Source organism: Myiozetetes cayanensis, unplaced genomic scaffold (assembly GCF_022539395.1).
Source record: "Myiozetetes cayanensis isolate MyiCay16 unplaced genomic scaffold, myiCay2020 scf1, whole genome shotgun sequence".
Taxonomy (NCBI): domain Eukaryota; kingdom Metazoa; phylum Chordata; class Aves; order Passeriformes; family Tyrannidae; genus Myiozetetes; species Myiozetetes cayanensis.
In genome coordinates this window covers 1,589,527-1,604,875 of record NW_026086604.1, presented here as the reverse complement: position 1 = coordinate 1,604,875, position 15,349 = coordinate 1,589,527, and the positions used below count along the sequence as shown (strand labels likewise).

Genomic DNA, 15,349 nt, shown 5'->3' with positions numbered 1-15,349 from the left:
AGGTCTCTTCCAAACTAAATGATTCTTGTGATTCTGTGAAAAATGTCTTACCTTCCACCTTCTGGTGATAAGTCCTTTTCTTAATGTTCTCCATCAATAGATCTGAAATGACCCTTGTTTCCCCTTCTGGAATTACAATGGGGAAATTCTGATGGTTCCTTGCAAGACCTTTAGGGATTGGAACCCCATTTAGAAGATGGTCCAGAAAAACACCAAAGCTTCCCTCTACAAGTTTGTGCCTGTTCCTCACTGAAGAACCACCTGTGGGTGGCTACATGGGGGCCAACATTTTATCCACTTGTGCAAACAAAGCAGGTACACCACAATTTTATGACCTGTTTGAGAACACTCACTCAACAACCTCCTTCTATTGTTCAATCCTAATTAGTTTTGGATGCTGAGATGCAAGGAGGACCAGAGGAAAGCAATAAAACAATACCCACACTGCCTGTCACTGAGGGTAAGGTTGCTGAGGAACACTGAGATACATGCTGGAGAAGTAATCTAATCCAGAAGCTGATGGCCAGTGTGGGACTTATTCTGCCTTCTTTACACCAGATTATTTCTGTCCTAATCCCACAACCATCCTCCAGGTTCATAACAGTGACACCAAGAGCAGAATCAGACTTTGTGGCTCTTTTGCCGCATAAGGGAAAGTACTCCAAGTAATTGGAGAGAAATTTACATTCAAATAAAAATTTAGATAATTATAATAAAGAATTATAGTAAAAACATAAATAATACATATTATAACCATACAAATTATTATAATTATAATTATAATAAATAATTTAAATTAGGCCATGATCTGCTGGACTTTGTTTCTCACATCCTTCTGCTGCTTTGTGTTGCTCTGTGGTCTCATTTTCTATTGCACAGATCAATCTGCTGCCTGGTCTTTGCAACTCTGCTCTCATTTCCAAATCCTTGGACTTTCAGGTCTTACTTTATTTTATGCTGCTGACCCTGTGCTATGTTTAAATCCTCTCTAAGTGTAAAACACAGAATTCAATGTCCTCCCTGCCAACACAATTTGGCTTTATGCAAGCAGGACCTATATTCAGCATTCTTTTCCTCTCTAAAATAAATTTCCAGGTAGATACAGAAATGTGTCCTCTAGCTTATCAATTCCCAAAGATTGTGATTTCTAATTGTCCTTTATAGATGCTTACAGGCAATTAATGACCACCTCCTTTATGATCATGGTGGAAAAGATTTGCTTCCACATGTTATTTGGGATTAGTCTCTATCAGAGCTATTAAGTAGCTCCTCAGTCACCTCTTCATGCTGACTCTATTATCTCTTTCAGCCCTGGAAAAAAACCCTGTCTTATCAAATCAAGAATTCATTCCAGGCCATGGAAAAGTAACATCAGGAGTAAAACAACTATGCAATATCCCTACTGATCACAGTGAAGCTATTTAAAAATCTACAGGTCAAAAAACTGTTCCTATGTTTATAAATACATCCCAAATATCAACAGAAACAAACAAACAAACAAACAACAAACCAAAAACAACACAAAAAGCACCAAATCAAACAAGACCCTAAAGAAGACACAAAGTTCTTCTCCAACTAGACCATCAGGAATAAATACATGACTCACAGCACAACTTCCAGAGATGGTGAACACTGGGCTCAGCTTCCTTAAAAGTCATTCAAAGTGCTGAATAAATTTATGCACCTCTGTGAGAATTTTTATTTTATTAGAGACTCTGGAACTGTCAGGGAGCTGCAAGAGCAGGGTGCTCTCCTGGGAGGGGCAAAGCAGGAGACGGGGTGACAGGAAGGTGAGCCGTGTAATCCAAGGATAAAGGGGTGTGTGCATCAGAACCGGCCTAAATCACAGTCAGGCAAACCCCTGGGGCAAGGAGAAGATGGACTGAGGGTGTCCAAGCACAAACTTTGGCACAAAGCAGCTACTTCTCTACTCAATATCTTAAAGAGGGATGAGACATGGGCACAAATGGTGGCTCTCTAACATCCATGCCTGATTTTGGATGCAGTTCTGTCCTGTTGTCCCAAAGAATGATCCAGTTCCAGCACAACATGCCAGTGACCATTCCCAGTGGAGAGTTTGGATGCTGTCACCCTCTTTCTGCATGGGAGATGTTCCTGCTCCTATCGGTAAGGGGTTGGACAAGGTGATGTTTAAAGGTCACTTTCAACTCAAACTATTCTATGTTTCTATTTTATAATTTAATCATGGGGACAAAACCAGGCCTTGAATGCACAGGACAGCCCCTAGTCTTATTTTATTCAGCAGCATGAATACATTCCCTCCTGAATTCTACCATCACAATCATTTTCTCCTCTTCCTAAAAATCCTCCTCATTTCTAACTCTGATGGTAATCAAGCTTAACCAGGGCTCAGAAACCCAACAGCCTGTTACCCCTGAAGGAGGGGACGATGCCCCTCCAGCTCCCACATGCACCACATCAATGCCTGTGTGACTCAACTACCTCATCCAAAGGACTACCGAGGACATATCCCATAATTTTAGTGGCTCCTCTTTTGTGGAAGCAATTTGGAGAACAAATGGTAATTGCAAACCAAGTCTGGGTCACCAGAAAGCCAGGTAGAAACTATCTGGATAAGGTAATAGGATTTTAATGGCTTTAAGGTGAAGGAGGACAGATGTAGAGTTAATATTAGGAAGAAATTTGTCTCTGTGGGGGTAGTGAGACACTGGCACAGGTTGGCAAGAGAAGCTGTGGGTGTCCCATCCCTGGAAGTGTCCAAGGCCAGGTTGGAGGGGGCTTGGAGCAACCTGGGATAGTGGAAGGTGTCCCTGCCCAGGGCAGGGGGTTGGAACAAGATAACCTTTAAGGTCGCATTCAACCCAAACCATTCCATGATTCTGTGATTTGTACCCAACAGCCAGTCCAACTGAAGCTGACAGAAAACATTGAGTCTCATCACCTTTGTCAAATTAAATCAGTGATTTTGGTCCCTAAAGGAGTTTTCTAACAGGAACATTTTGTTTGAGGGGAGGAGGCAGGGGAGGAGAAGAGGATGGCAATGAAAATCAGAGAATGATTCACGGCTGCAACATTTTCTGATTAGATAATGATGGTTGGTGATACAATATGAACATATCCTGTTTACATTGCACCTTGCAGCGTGATCTGACAGGCAACAGGAAAAGCAATTATACAAACACCCTTCCTGAAATATGTTTCGCTAGATACTGTTACAAGATATCCAGTGCTGGAGACTCTCAAATCTCCCCAGAAAGTGTTTCAATGTCCTTATCATTGAACAGCTTTTCTTAATATCTACCCTGGTTCTTTCTTGCTGCAGTTTAAGTCCATCACTTCTTGTTCTTCCCAACTGTAATAAACAAAAAAGTGATTATTCCTCTCCTCTTTGCAGCAGACTTCTATGTACCAAGAGACTGCTATCTTCAAATCCATCTTCTTTTTTTTTTTTTTTTTTTTTTTTAGCTTAACCAGCTCATTTTGTAATCTCTCCTCTCCACTCAGACCTGGATCACTCCTTCTCCTTTGCCATAAACTCTTGGAACTTCCCCACATCTCAAAATGAGTGCCCAACACCAGACAACAGGTTAAATGGGCCTGGTCCAATGTGGTGAAGACTCACACTGAAGCCACATGGAAGAATTAAATTGATTAAAGCCACGTTAAAGTCGAATTAATGAAAGAATTGTGGTTTTTAAGGGAACTAAAGCATGTGGTCTCAACACAGGCCCCACCTTCCACTGAGGTAAGAAAGACTCAAACAACAATGTGGCAAAAGAAAGTGCCCTGCAATGGGATCTCTCCTAATCCAGGTACCCAAACACAAACACCTGGATATGAGATGCCCTGTGGCATCCCATAAATCCACACGGACCTGAGTGATACAGCACAGGTCGTGTTTGAGGCCATAACAGACCCCACAGTCAGTGGCATCTTTGGGTAGCCACGGACAGGAATCCCAGTGCTTCCTAGATCTGTGGAGAACTGAAACTTAGAGAAAAATCATGGCATATTTTATTGGTGATGGCTGAAATCAGTTGTTATTGCATCCTTATACTCCTCAATGGTAATATCCCCTTTTAAAGACACGACTGGGGGAGACAGTCAGGGAAAGCTTGGAGACTGTGAGTAGAATTTAAGATTACTCTGCTTAGAAAAAAAAATAAACTTACCTGCATGTTCATGAATTCTCCCCAGTCCTATTAAATCAGCAAATACAACCTGTATAGTGGATAAAGCTGTATTCTCCTTCCATTAATGACAAGGAGAAATGTGCCTTTGACATCAGTGAAAGCCTGAAGTTACAGATTATTTCCTTTTCTTTAAACCCTTAACCAAAAAAAAATGCTCTAAGAAAAGGGTAATATCCACTGGGACAGACTCTAAAGAAGAAAGATAAATACAAACAGAGTTTATTTTAGTTTTTATATGTTTCAGGTCTATGTAAGAAAAATGTCTTCTACAGTAAAAAGAACTGATGCAAGAATTGTTTCTCGTAAATGGACAGCACTGTTGTCTATAAATAAATAAAAAAAGAATGATATGTTGTGGCTCACTGAATAAAAAAATGAAGTTACAAGGAATACACCCAAACCCACTAAAAATGGATCTAATTCAGTATTTATTGTGACATAAAAAAGGTAATGAATTTTTGACCCACCATGCAAATTGTTTTTTTCCAGAGTCATCTTAAAAAAAAAAAAAAAAAAGGCAATGAGGAAGTTGATCTTTATGAAGAGGACCCTTAAATGATTCCTAGTCTTCTAAGGTGATCCAGAGAAGACCTTAATCCCTAATCCCCCAATAGAGAACACAGGAATGACTGAATGTTGTCAAAGGGTTGAGCTGTTGATCCTGAACTTGGAACAGAGTGTGATGGAGAACAAAATGGAGACACCTCGGAGTTGGCCACACAAGAACAAGCTATGGCCCAGCAGCAGCTCTTCAGCCATGAATCTTCTCAATAAGGACAACCCTCCTGAGGCAGAATTGCAGAAAATATTTCTCTGAAGACCAGGAAGCCAAGTCTTTCTCATCACCTTTGTCTAAGGAAATCCCTTCCCCTCACAAAGGTAGATATGCAAAGTAAAATGAAATTCCATGTTGCCCCACCCTGCCCAGAAATCCTTCCTTTCAATTCCACATTTCAAAATGTTTCCAAGAGCTTTGCATGCTGCTGAAGTCAGATTTAGTAAGACTATAATTGACTCTCTTTTCTCCCCTTGAGCATAAGTTGGACTTAACAATTCCCATTCTCCACTTCTGATGGTGCCAGGCCATGACCTGAGAACTGTGCCACAAAGGTGTTCTACCAGGAATGGGATTTCTTTCAGGAATATGGAAAAGACCTTCGATTCAAGTGCTTCCAGCCTTTATCAAAATGGAAATAAAAGCAATTTCATTTTCTGCTACTCATTTCTCTTTACATCTCATTTTCCCTTCATGATCAATATAGTTATTAAAGCACAACAGGGGAATAAGCATTTACTTTTCAGCTACTTCTGACCACTGGAGGTGCCCCAGGTTCTCTTCAGCATTTGAACACAGCTGGCACAGGTGACATGTGATTTTGGAAGGAACAACAGCCCATAGCAGAAGCCAGAAACACAGCAGGATTCTCTACTCAGCACAAAAAGACACTAAATATTAGTTTTTAGGCAAAGAAATCAAACCCAAGCTGCCTGGTAGTTAAGTGCTTTTTTTGAAGGGACTTGTCTATCAGTGTGAAAGCAAGATGTTCCCCTCCTGGGCACATCACAGACTGAGGTACAACATCCAAGAGAGGCAGGATAAGCTGCCTTCCAGAGGCATGTGAAAGGAAAATTAGCTTGTCTTGTTCTTGCTGCCTAAGTTTTAGGTACCAAGTCAGGTGAGGTGACACTATACAGACTGGAGGTCCCTACACTGTCCCTCTGAAAAGGTGATCTGATAAAACTGATGCATTCAAAGGAAATGAAGTAAAAATTCAAGACAGGCAAGCTAGAATATAAATCCTCATATTAGAATTCAGTTCAACCATTAGTGTCACTGTGGCTTTGAAAACCCACGTGGCATCTTTAGAATCCCAGAATGGTTTGGGTTGGAAGGGACCTTCAAGATCATCTCGTTCCAACCCCCTGCCATGAGCAGGGACACCTTCCACTATCCCAGGTTGCTCAGAGCCCCATCCAAACTGGTCTGGAACACTTCCAGGGATGGAGCAGCCACAGCTTCTCTGGGCATCTTCGTGGCCTCCTCTGGACTCACTGACGTTTCAGTGGCTTTACATGGAATACTTGGAATGGTGACACTGCTTGGGCAGTGTCCCTGTGCCAGGAAGGAAAATTAAACAGCAAAGCACTGCTGCCTCATGTGCAGATTTTCAGCAGAGGTTTTCCAGTCTGACCTGACCAAGCTCGACCATTTTGCTACTTGATGAGATGTGACAAGCTCACAGCCCACTGCAATTCCACTTCAGGCTACACAGCTGGGACTCAAACCAGGATACTTAACTTCTGTTCCTCATTTTCACGGATTCTAGTTAGGTATACATCTCCAGTGCTAATATTCCTAACTTCTTGGTATTCCTAGCCCATTAAGAGGTAAGTTTAATACAATTTCTCAAAGCTTTGACCTTTGGGCAGTGCAATTTATTATATGTGCTGCCACTGGGCACAAAGATGACTCTAAGTGTGGTTTTCCACTCAGTAACCAAGGATTTCCATTCACTCCTCTGTTAAATGAGGCCATTAAGAGAAATGTAACTCACTAGTTTATGCTGCTGCTAGCAAGGGAAAATTGCTTTTTAATCTCTGACCCCTCAAAATGAAATCGTACCCTGGAAAGAGATTTTGTTAAACAAATGAATTAGAAAAACAAAAGACAGTCTGTGATTTCCTTCTGCCATCTCTGAATTGTCACAGATCAGACACTTGTTCAGCTTTCAAATACAGAATTCTTGCCTTTGAAATGCTGAATGCAGAGTACCATAATTAATGTTACTGATATTCTTAAATCCTCCCTTGGAACAGTCCCAGTACTGCACTCCACAAAGTCAAGTCTGTGTCTTACCCACCCATCTTCTCACCAGAGAAAGCAGATTGATGGGCAACAGCTCAGCACTAAATGTGCTCCCAACCCCTTCACTGTATCACAGAATCACAGAATCATGGAATGGTTTGGGTTGGAAGGGACTTTAAAGCTCATCTACTTCCAATCCCTATGGGCAGCGACACCTTCCACTGGACCAGGCTGCTCCAAGCCCCGTCCAACCTGGCCTTGAACACCTCCAGGGATGGGTTATCTCCAACTGCTCTGGGCAAACTCTTCAATTGCCACTTCACTACTCTCATAGTGAAGAATTTATCCCTAATATTCTGATCTAAACCTGACCTCTGCCAGTTTGAAGCCATTTCCCCTTGTCCAGTCACTCCAGGCCCCCTGTAAAAATCCCTCTGCAGATTTCTTGTGCCCACTTCAGGTACTGAAAGGCTGCAATGAGGGCACTCCAGAACCTTCTCCTCTCCAGGCTGAACAGTCCCAATTCTCTCAGCCTTTCCTCATGGGAGAGGTTCTCCACCCCTCAAATCACTGCCATGACTTCCTCTGGACTCCTTCCCTTCTCCCTCATTCATGCCCCTTCCCCTTCCTCCTTGGGTGGTTTGTGCTTAAATAAAAGTGAGCTCACAGTAGATAATTCTTAATTTTATTTTTTTATCTTCCCAAAAATCCTACAGGGCATGGTTTATAATAAAGTAAAAAAAAAAAGACTAATCCACCACCTGGATTAGGCCTCTCTCCCTTTTGGATGGTAAAAATGAAAGAGATGTTCAGCTGTGATTAAAAACAGCCTGAAAGATTTTTACCTTTACACATGAGAACACCCAGCTGCACGACATCCAAAAGCTCTAAACAAACCCTTTCTTAATAAATATTTGATCACACAGATCCATTATTTACAGAAAACAAAGAGAGGTTTAAATAAATGTTGTGGCTCAGACCTTGGTGAGGTTAAGTTGCTGCACTCACACAGTTCATTTATCACTTGGACTGGCGCTGACTTGAACATCACTTCCCACAGTAAGCAGCTGTTTTGTAAATGGGCTGCATTAAAATACAGTAAAAAACCATGCACAAACAGAAGTTGCTTCAAAAGGAAGCACTCTTAAATCTGAAAACTCAGCCTGCTTTTCACAGGGAGCAAAGGGAAAAAAAGAAGTAAGTTTTATTCCAACCACCCGCTGCTGGGGAAGGGTCTGGGGCACAAGCCTGATGATGAGTATCTGAGTGAGTTGGGGGGGCTCAACCTGGGGAAAAGGAGGCTCAGGGGGGACCTTGTTGCTCTCTACAACTGCCTGACAGGAGGGGGAAGACAGGTGGGGATCGTCCTCTTCTCCCAGGCAACAACTGACAGGTTCAGAGGAGACAGCCTCAAGTTGCCCCAGTGGAGGTTTGGATTGGATAACAGGAAAAGCTTCTTCACTGACAGGGTTGTTTAGCACTGGGACAGGCTGCCCAGAGAATTGGTGGAGTCACCATCCCTGGAGGCATTTAAAAAACATCAAGATGTGGTGCTTAGTAACATGGTTTAGTGGTAGATCTGGTGGTGCTGAGTGAATGACTGGACTGGATAATCTTAGAGGTCTTGTCCAGCCTAAACGACTCAATGATTCAATTGAACTGTTGAAAGCACTGCCCCAAAAAGCCCTGTTTGCTGCCCAGACCATAAGATAAAAGGAGCCTGAAAGAAGGGGCAGATATGTAGCTAAAATTTGCTTCAAGGCTCTGTAGCAATACAGACCATGTGGGGACACGTCTGACAGGAAATACAGGGAAACATCCTCATGTGGTAGGTTTTGAGCAACCTGAACATGGAAATTAGTGAGATCATGATAAGGGAATAGACTCTTTGAGGCAGCAGTGATGCCGGAAACCACTCTTCAAATGGGGAGGAGTGGGAGGTTGCAACAGAGAGCAGAAATGAAAAAAAAAAAAAAAAGGCTTAATGGGAGGGGGGAGAGGATAAAAACCAGTGCTATGGAGGAGAAATTGCTTTGAAGTTGAAAAATTCCATCTGAGGGGGAAGCACACAGAGATGCCCCTGAGCTGAGCTGGTGTGTTGCTGAGAAACACAACGAAAGGGTCTGCAAGTTGGTTGGGTTTTGAGAGGTTCAAGCAATTTGGGTGGGTCTTCTTTTCCCAACTGGAGTTCATGGTACAGAATCAGGAGGACTCTGGATGGCAGCAAAGTTTCCTTTTGCTGCTGAAGAGGGGGATTAAGGCTCAGTCGTGGAACTAAACAGTCACTTCAGTGATGGCTTTTGCTTGGAGTCCTTACAGAGCTCTGGGTTCCTGTTGCAGCTTTAATTCAGCTCCCACCACTCTCACAGGCAGAAACTGCCAGAAGAAAGAATAGCTTCATGATCCCCCCCAGATAAAACTTCCAAGAGCTAATTATCCAAAGAAGGAGCAAACTCAGCCACGTTGTCAGTGGTGACAGACACAGATAAGCAACAGCAACATGAGGAGGGTTGTATGAGCTGCACCTTAGACTGTCATTACACCTCTCACCAGGTATGGTGACTCCACCACCTCTCTGGGCAGACTGTTCCAATGTTTGGCAACCCTTTCAGGACATGCTCCAGCACCTCATTGTGTTTCTTGAAGCCAGCTGCATTTGCACCAAGATATTCCAATCACATCGTTCCACCACAGCTTTGCAACACGTTGGATGACTCCTGCACATGCCAGGGTGCAATCCCATCCTATTGTGGTGTTAATTGGCTGTTAATTTTAAAAGTAGGCTTTCAAACAATTTAATGGCAGTGAAAGACATGGTCTTAGGGCATATCCACTGCAAAAAGGAGAAGAAAATTTTCATTATCACAATATTTATAACAAGTGCTTTGAGAGGCTACAATGCCAGAAAATTTCGAAGACTGTGAGAAGGTGATTTTTGGAACTCAAATTTTCTTTTGTTTTTTAAAACACCAGTGAGTTATTTGTGCAAAAACTGAAGCCAGTCCTTTCTTGGTGGTCCCCAGGAGATAAGATCCCTGCAAATGTCACAGATTTATAAGGCTTTTTTCCTTAAAACTCCAGCCTTCAAAGTGCCCCTCTGTGCATCCATGAAAGCCAGACCTGCAAACTGCTTCTTTACAGGAAAAAAAACCCTAATTGTTCTTAGACCACACAACTGGGTCACTGAACTGCTGTCTGCCTTTGCCATGCCAAGGAATACAAATCAGCTTGACTTCCACAGATATAGGGAGGGAAAGCACCCAGCATTAATCAGAGCAACACAGGCAGCTCTTCCAAAACAAATTAGCTTCAACAGCCAGCACAGAGTCCTTCAGTCAGTGTGGCCAAGCTGAATTTAGGCCAAACTTCGCATAAAAAAATGTAACTGGTTTAATAATTATCCATGGAGTCTGAACTGGTTTCTTTTTCTTCCTCTCAATCCACGTGCAGGAAGTTTTGAGACACCAGAGCAAAGTGAAACTGCTCATCTCCTTTAGTGTCATCTTCAGCCCACCTAAACTAACCTCAAAGGCAGGTACTGAGACTGTTGGGTGTCTAGATATTCCCTTTTTTTCCAATAAAGAGGTAGGTGATAGGCACAGGGTCCATTTTCCTTTGAAATATTTGTAGTGGAATTAATATAATTTGCACTTTTTAGACAAAGGAGAGAGCAGAATGTCCAAAGCAGCAGCCATCAGACCTATCTATGTCAGACATCTCCTGTGACATGAGACAAGTCATGAGCTAAAAGCAATTCCTCCTCCTGGTAAAGGCAGTTCAGACACTTGGACACACATTTCTCCACCAAACACACTCATCCCTAGCCCCACAAATCCCTATCTCCCAGAGAAGTAATTTGACCCATGTTAAAATTGGTGGTTTAAGATGTGTGGGATGAATCATTTCCTTTGGGGCACTGGACAGGGAAATTTCAAGAGACAAATCTGGGCCATTGGGATTTAATAGAAAGGTTCACCATTTCTGCTCAGGGCCCAGGGGATATGAGACCCTCACTGAAAGGAAAGGCACCGAAGCAAGTCCAGTGCAGGAGATTATTTCTCCTGCCTTCTCCCTGCCAGATTTGTTTGCTTCTCAGTCATTTCTCAAACTCAAATTTTCCAGTGGATGTAGGACAGCAAAGTCAAATTGTCACATTTCTGTGACCAAAAGGGTTTTCATATGGAAAAAGGACTTTGCTGCCTCTGCTCCTGGTATCAGTATCCAGCACTTATTCTTTAATCTGCATTTTGACCCTGTGTGTTCCTACAGATAATGCAGTGGCCCAGATTAACTGTTACTGTAGTAAAATTAAGTTTAATCACAGACAACTATTCTGTGATGATAATTTAAAATTAAGGAAAAAAATCTGCTAATAATAATAATTAATAAAAAAATATTCCAAAGCTTTCACAGCTCCCACTAAACCTTTTGGAGTTTAAACCAATAAATAATGAAGTAATAAATCACTACTGTTAGCACACAGAAGAAAGGTACTCAGCAAGAAGATCCTGACATATATTTAAACATTTCCATCCTTTCAGGAAACCTAAATGTCTTATTTTGTACTAGTTAAGGAAAACTATTTACTGATGCTTTGTTACAATAATGTACAGGTTGGGACCGGTGCTCCAAGTTGTATTGTTGGAGTGACTGCAAAAATTATGTTAAATAACCAGCCACTTAATCTTTACTCCTGGCAGAGATCCCTTCATTAAGGTCTACAGCAGGTCTTAAGCTTAAATGTTTCAGCAGTGTTGACATTTCTGATTTCTCCATTTATGTATATATTTGTTGATAGACTCACAAAAATACTACTTACACATACACACATTTTTATACATATAAATAGGAATAAATAACAAATGTATGTCAGCCAGGCTGCATTTACAGGATAATCACACTGTAGCATAAGTAACAGCTAAATATACTAATGAATTAGTAGTTCAACAAAAGAAGAAAAACTCAGTAAGATTTGAAAAAACAGCCTGTGCTTTTGATCCCTGACGAGTCCAGGGGGAATTTCCAGTGTGGAAAGCTGTGGCAGGTCCCTTAAAAGCAGTTCACCCACAGGGCCATCTGGCAGATCATTCCCCCAAACCCATCCTAGATATTTCTAAGGCAGCCAAAAGCAGACACACCACTCAGAAGGGTGACCTGTGCTCACACTGCACCATCCACAGGGGTGCAAGTGGCATCAACATGAATTCCCACAGAAGCTCTTGAGGGCTGTGAGATCAGGGCCCTGTGGGGAGTGTCCTTTTGGATGTGAGATGAGCAGATATGGTGGCACATAAAAGATGAGGCATCACAGGCAGTTTGACCAACCCCAGGCAGCAGGGCAGGAATTGAAGCCACAAAAGCTTCACCTCCTTTTGTGTTCTCATCTCAGGGAACCTCATGAAAGAGGTGACAGAGAGCGAACCGAGTTTACAGGTTTTGATCCTCACCCAGTAGTGTACAGGGCACTTACCTGTTCTCTACAGGAGGTCTGGATTGCACATTTTCTTTAGCAGCTGAATTTTCCCAAGTGATGTTTGTCTACATGGGCTTGTTTCAAGAGCAAGACAGACTCTGAAGTGTTTTTCCACACATACCAGCCAGTACATATTTATGCCCTTAGCAGGGGTTGACTCACTAAAACTGGTTTTATCTTCACTTTGATCAACACATCTGAGGAATAAAGGGCCTCCTAACTGGGCAAGCTATTTCAGCATCTCCTGCTGGCTGAAGAAAGCAGCTCCTTTAGACTGTGCTGCTTTCATTTTCTGCCTGACTACTCTTTGACCTTCTTAGCCAAAGTCATCATTAAGTCATTTGCAGCTCTGCGATCAGCTCTACAGTCAGGTCAATTCATTCTGGTCTCATTTTAAACTTCATGTGGTACATAACAAGTTATTTTCAAAGTAAATGCAGGATTACATTCAGGGTGACACACATTATCTTGAATATATATGCATTTAAAACCAAAATGGAGCTGAAGACCACACTTACTTTCTGCAATATCAAAGTTCTACAAAGTTGCTCTTATCACACACAATTTGCAGAATGCATTTCACTAGAAAATGAGCTGTGGATAATTTTAAAATCAAGTTACTCCTTTACATCAAATGCCTTTGGTTCCCACTCCTTTGGTCCAGAGGTTTGCCCCAGACCTTCAGAAATGTATCCAAGGACCAACAAGGAGGCACTGTGTACTCTCATGGACCTCAGCTATATTTTGTCAAAACAAGACTCCACATACATGAAAATCACCAACTGATGGTTGAGGAAAAAAGGAAACTCACAGTTTTGGTTCCATCAGTCCAATCCAGGCAATAACATTTTTTTTCTTTGTTCACTCCCCCACCCCCTTTTATCCCTATAAAGCACTAACTATAACCATCCAAGGGTTCTTTCTGGTCAAGTCATTTTCAAAAAGATTAATGTTTGTGGGTGTGTTTCATTCTTGCTCCAATGAAATAAAAAAAATTCTTCACAAAAAAAACCCCTTAAAATTGCCTTTAAAAAGTGCTGAACACCATCCCCACAGCCATTATTCTCCAACCACATCATGCTGTTTGACAACTCAGTTGTTTTTGTAAAGGACTGTTGCCTGATTATAGGGAAACACTCCAAACAGAAGCACATCTAGACTGAAACGATGTGCTTTTTATGACATCTTTCCAAGAACAACAGCAGCTAATTGTTGACTTTCCTACTGGGAAACGCCTGTTTAATATGCAGATCTCCTAATGACCACTCTAAAGTCAAATTGTCTGTGCTACTGTAATTTAATCCTATATATTTATACACATATAAAAAGTTTAGCTCTTACTTAGAATATGCTTTATCATCTTTCCAGGTAGCACAGACCCGTGTGGTTCACAGCTGCCAAGTGCTCTCTTTATTTTAAATATTATTACTGACATATATACATATCTATATAAAATACTGATTTAAATATTATTACTGAAAGTATCCACAGGGGCTTTTTTTAGACCCACTTACTTGGTGCTGACTGGCTTTTGCCAACTGCTCGTTGGCCGAGTCTACGTTAGAAGACGCCGTCTCAATGTTGGCTTCAATGCTATCTGCAAAATTAAGATAACAGAAGATAAGAACAGGGTACAAACCTAAAGCAAAGGCTTTATACCAGCAGCAATTCAGCAATTCAGCAATTCAGCAATTCAGCTCCTGGGCATAAGGGGAGGAGCAGCCTCTTGTTTGGGAACTGCAGCACTGCAGGGAAGTAGGGACACACACACATTTTGGTGAACACCCAACCCATCAGGAGGACAGGAGGACTGACAGCTCTCCATGTGTCCCCTGGCAGGATGGAGGTTACCTCTCATCCCATTCCTTCTGAAATCCATGGAAAGAACAAAAGGGAGTTCAAAGGAAAGCAGCTCAAGCCTGAAAAATGTACTAGATTAAATTAGAGAAGGGACAAGGCAGATTGTACCTGGAATTACATCAATATTATAGCTGAGGGTAAGATTTCTCTGGGCACACGTGGGTTATTGACCATCCCCAGGTGTCTGGAACTTGATCAGGTCACCTTGGGCAATATCCCAGTCCACAGAAAGCAAATCTCTGGTGTGCAATTCATCCCAAACAACAGTGGTTGATCAGATTAAACAATTCACAACCCAAACTCCTGGACCACGTTCCTAAGCTGCAAGGGAGGTCTGTATAGATGGCTCAGATTGAGACACATTGCCTAAAAGTGGGGCAGAAAAATCTCACCCTACATCGCTAGGCCTGGCAGTGGGGAAGCTGGAGGAACCACGAGGAATCAAAATGAGATGGGAAAAGAATGATTATCATTGAGCATTGCAGCCCACAGCCCCCCACTGCCACCAAAACCAAACAGGAACTTGGACTCCCAGCTGTGCTTAGGAAGCAAGACACCTGTGGTATAAAATCTGCAAAAAAGGGCTTGTGTTTCCAGCAGAAGTCTTGGAAATCTTAACCACTTTGTCCCCTGAGAGAAGTGCAGCCAATAATTTCTGGCCACAGTGGAAGAGTGTGTGCCCTGGGTCTGCTTCTGAGGGGTTTTGAGCAGAAAATACACCATGGAGTACATGAACTTGATCAGGAGGAACTCAACCCACAGGTAGAAATTTGAAAATAAACTCCAATCCTTAATAAAACTAACTAAAACTATTCAATTAATGGCATTAGGAGTTGAATTAAGACATGCTACAAAAGATTCAAGTAATTTATTCTTTGGTTCTAATGGAAAGAACATGAATTAATGTGGTCACTTTTGTGATGGACAAAGAAATGAGGGTTTGCAGATAAACTGAGGAAAATGGTTCCATTCAGGTTTTGACAATTTTGACTCAAACAATGTTAAAGTCTGTTAATGTAATTATGCATTTGTGAT

The 15,349-nt window shown here is 41.9% G+C and overlaps 1 protein-coding gene across 4 annotated transcripts in view; it reads right to left on the bottom strand.

Annotated features, from left to right (window-relative positions):
* The window catches only part of TSNARE1 (t-SNARE domain containing 1), a 458,997-nt gene that overhangs the window by 158,161 nt on the left and 285,487 nt on the right, over positions 1-15,349 (bottom strand). For all 4 annotated transcript variants that reach the window (XM_050313442.1, XM_050313469.1, XM_050313451.1 and 1 more), the window contains one exon: positions 13,969-14,051. In XM_050313442.1, coding sequence (XP_050169399.1) covers positions 13,969-14,051 — 83 coding nt within the window. The remainder of the gene's footprint in view (positions 1-13,968; positions 14,052-15,349) is intronic.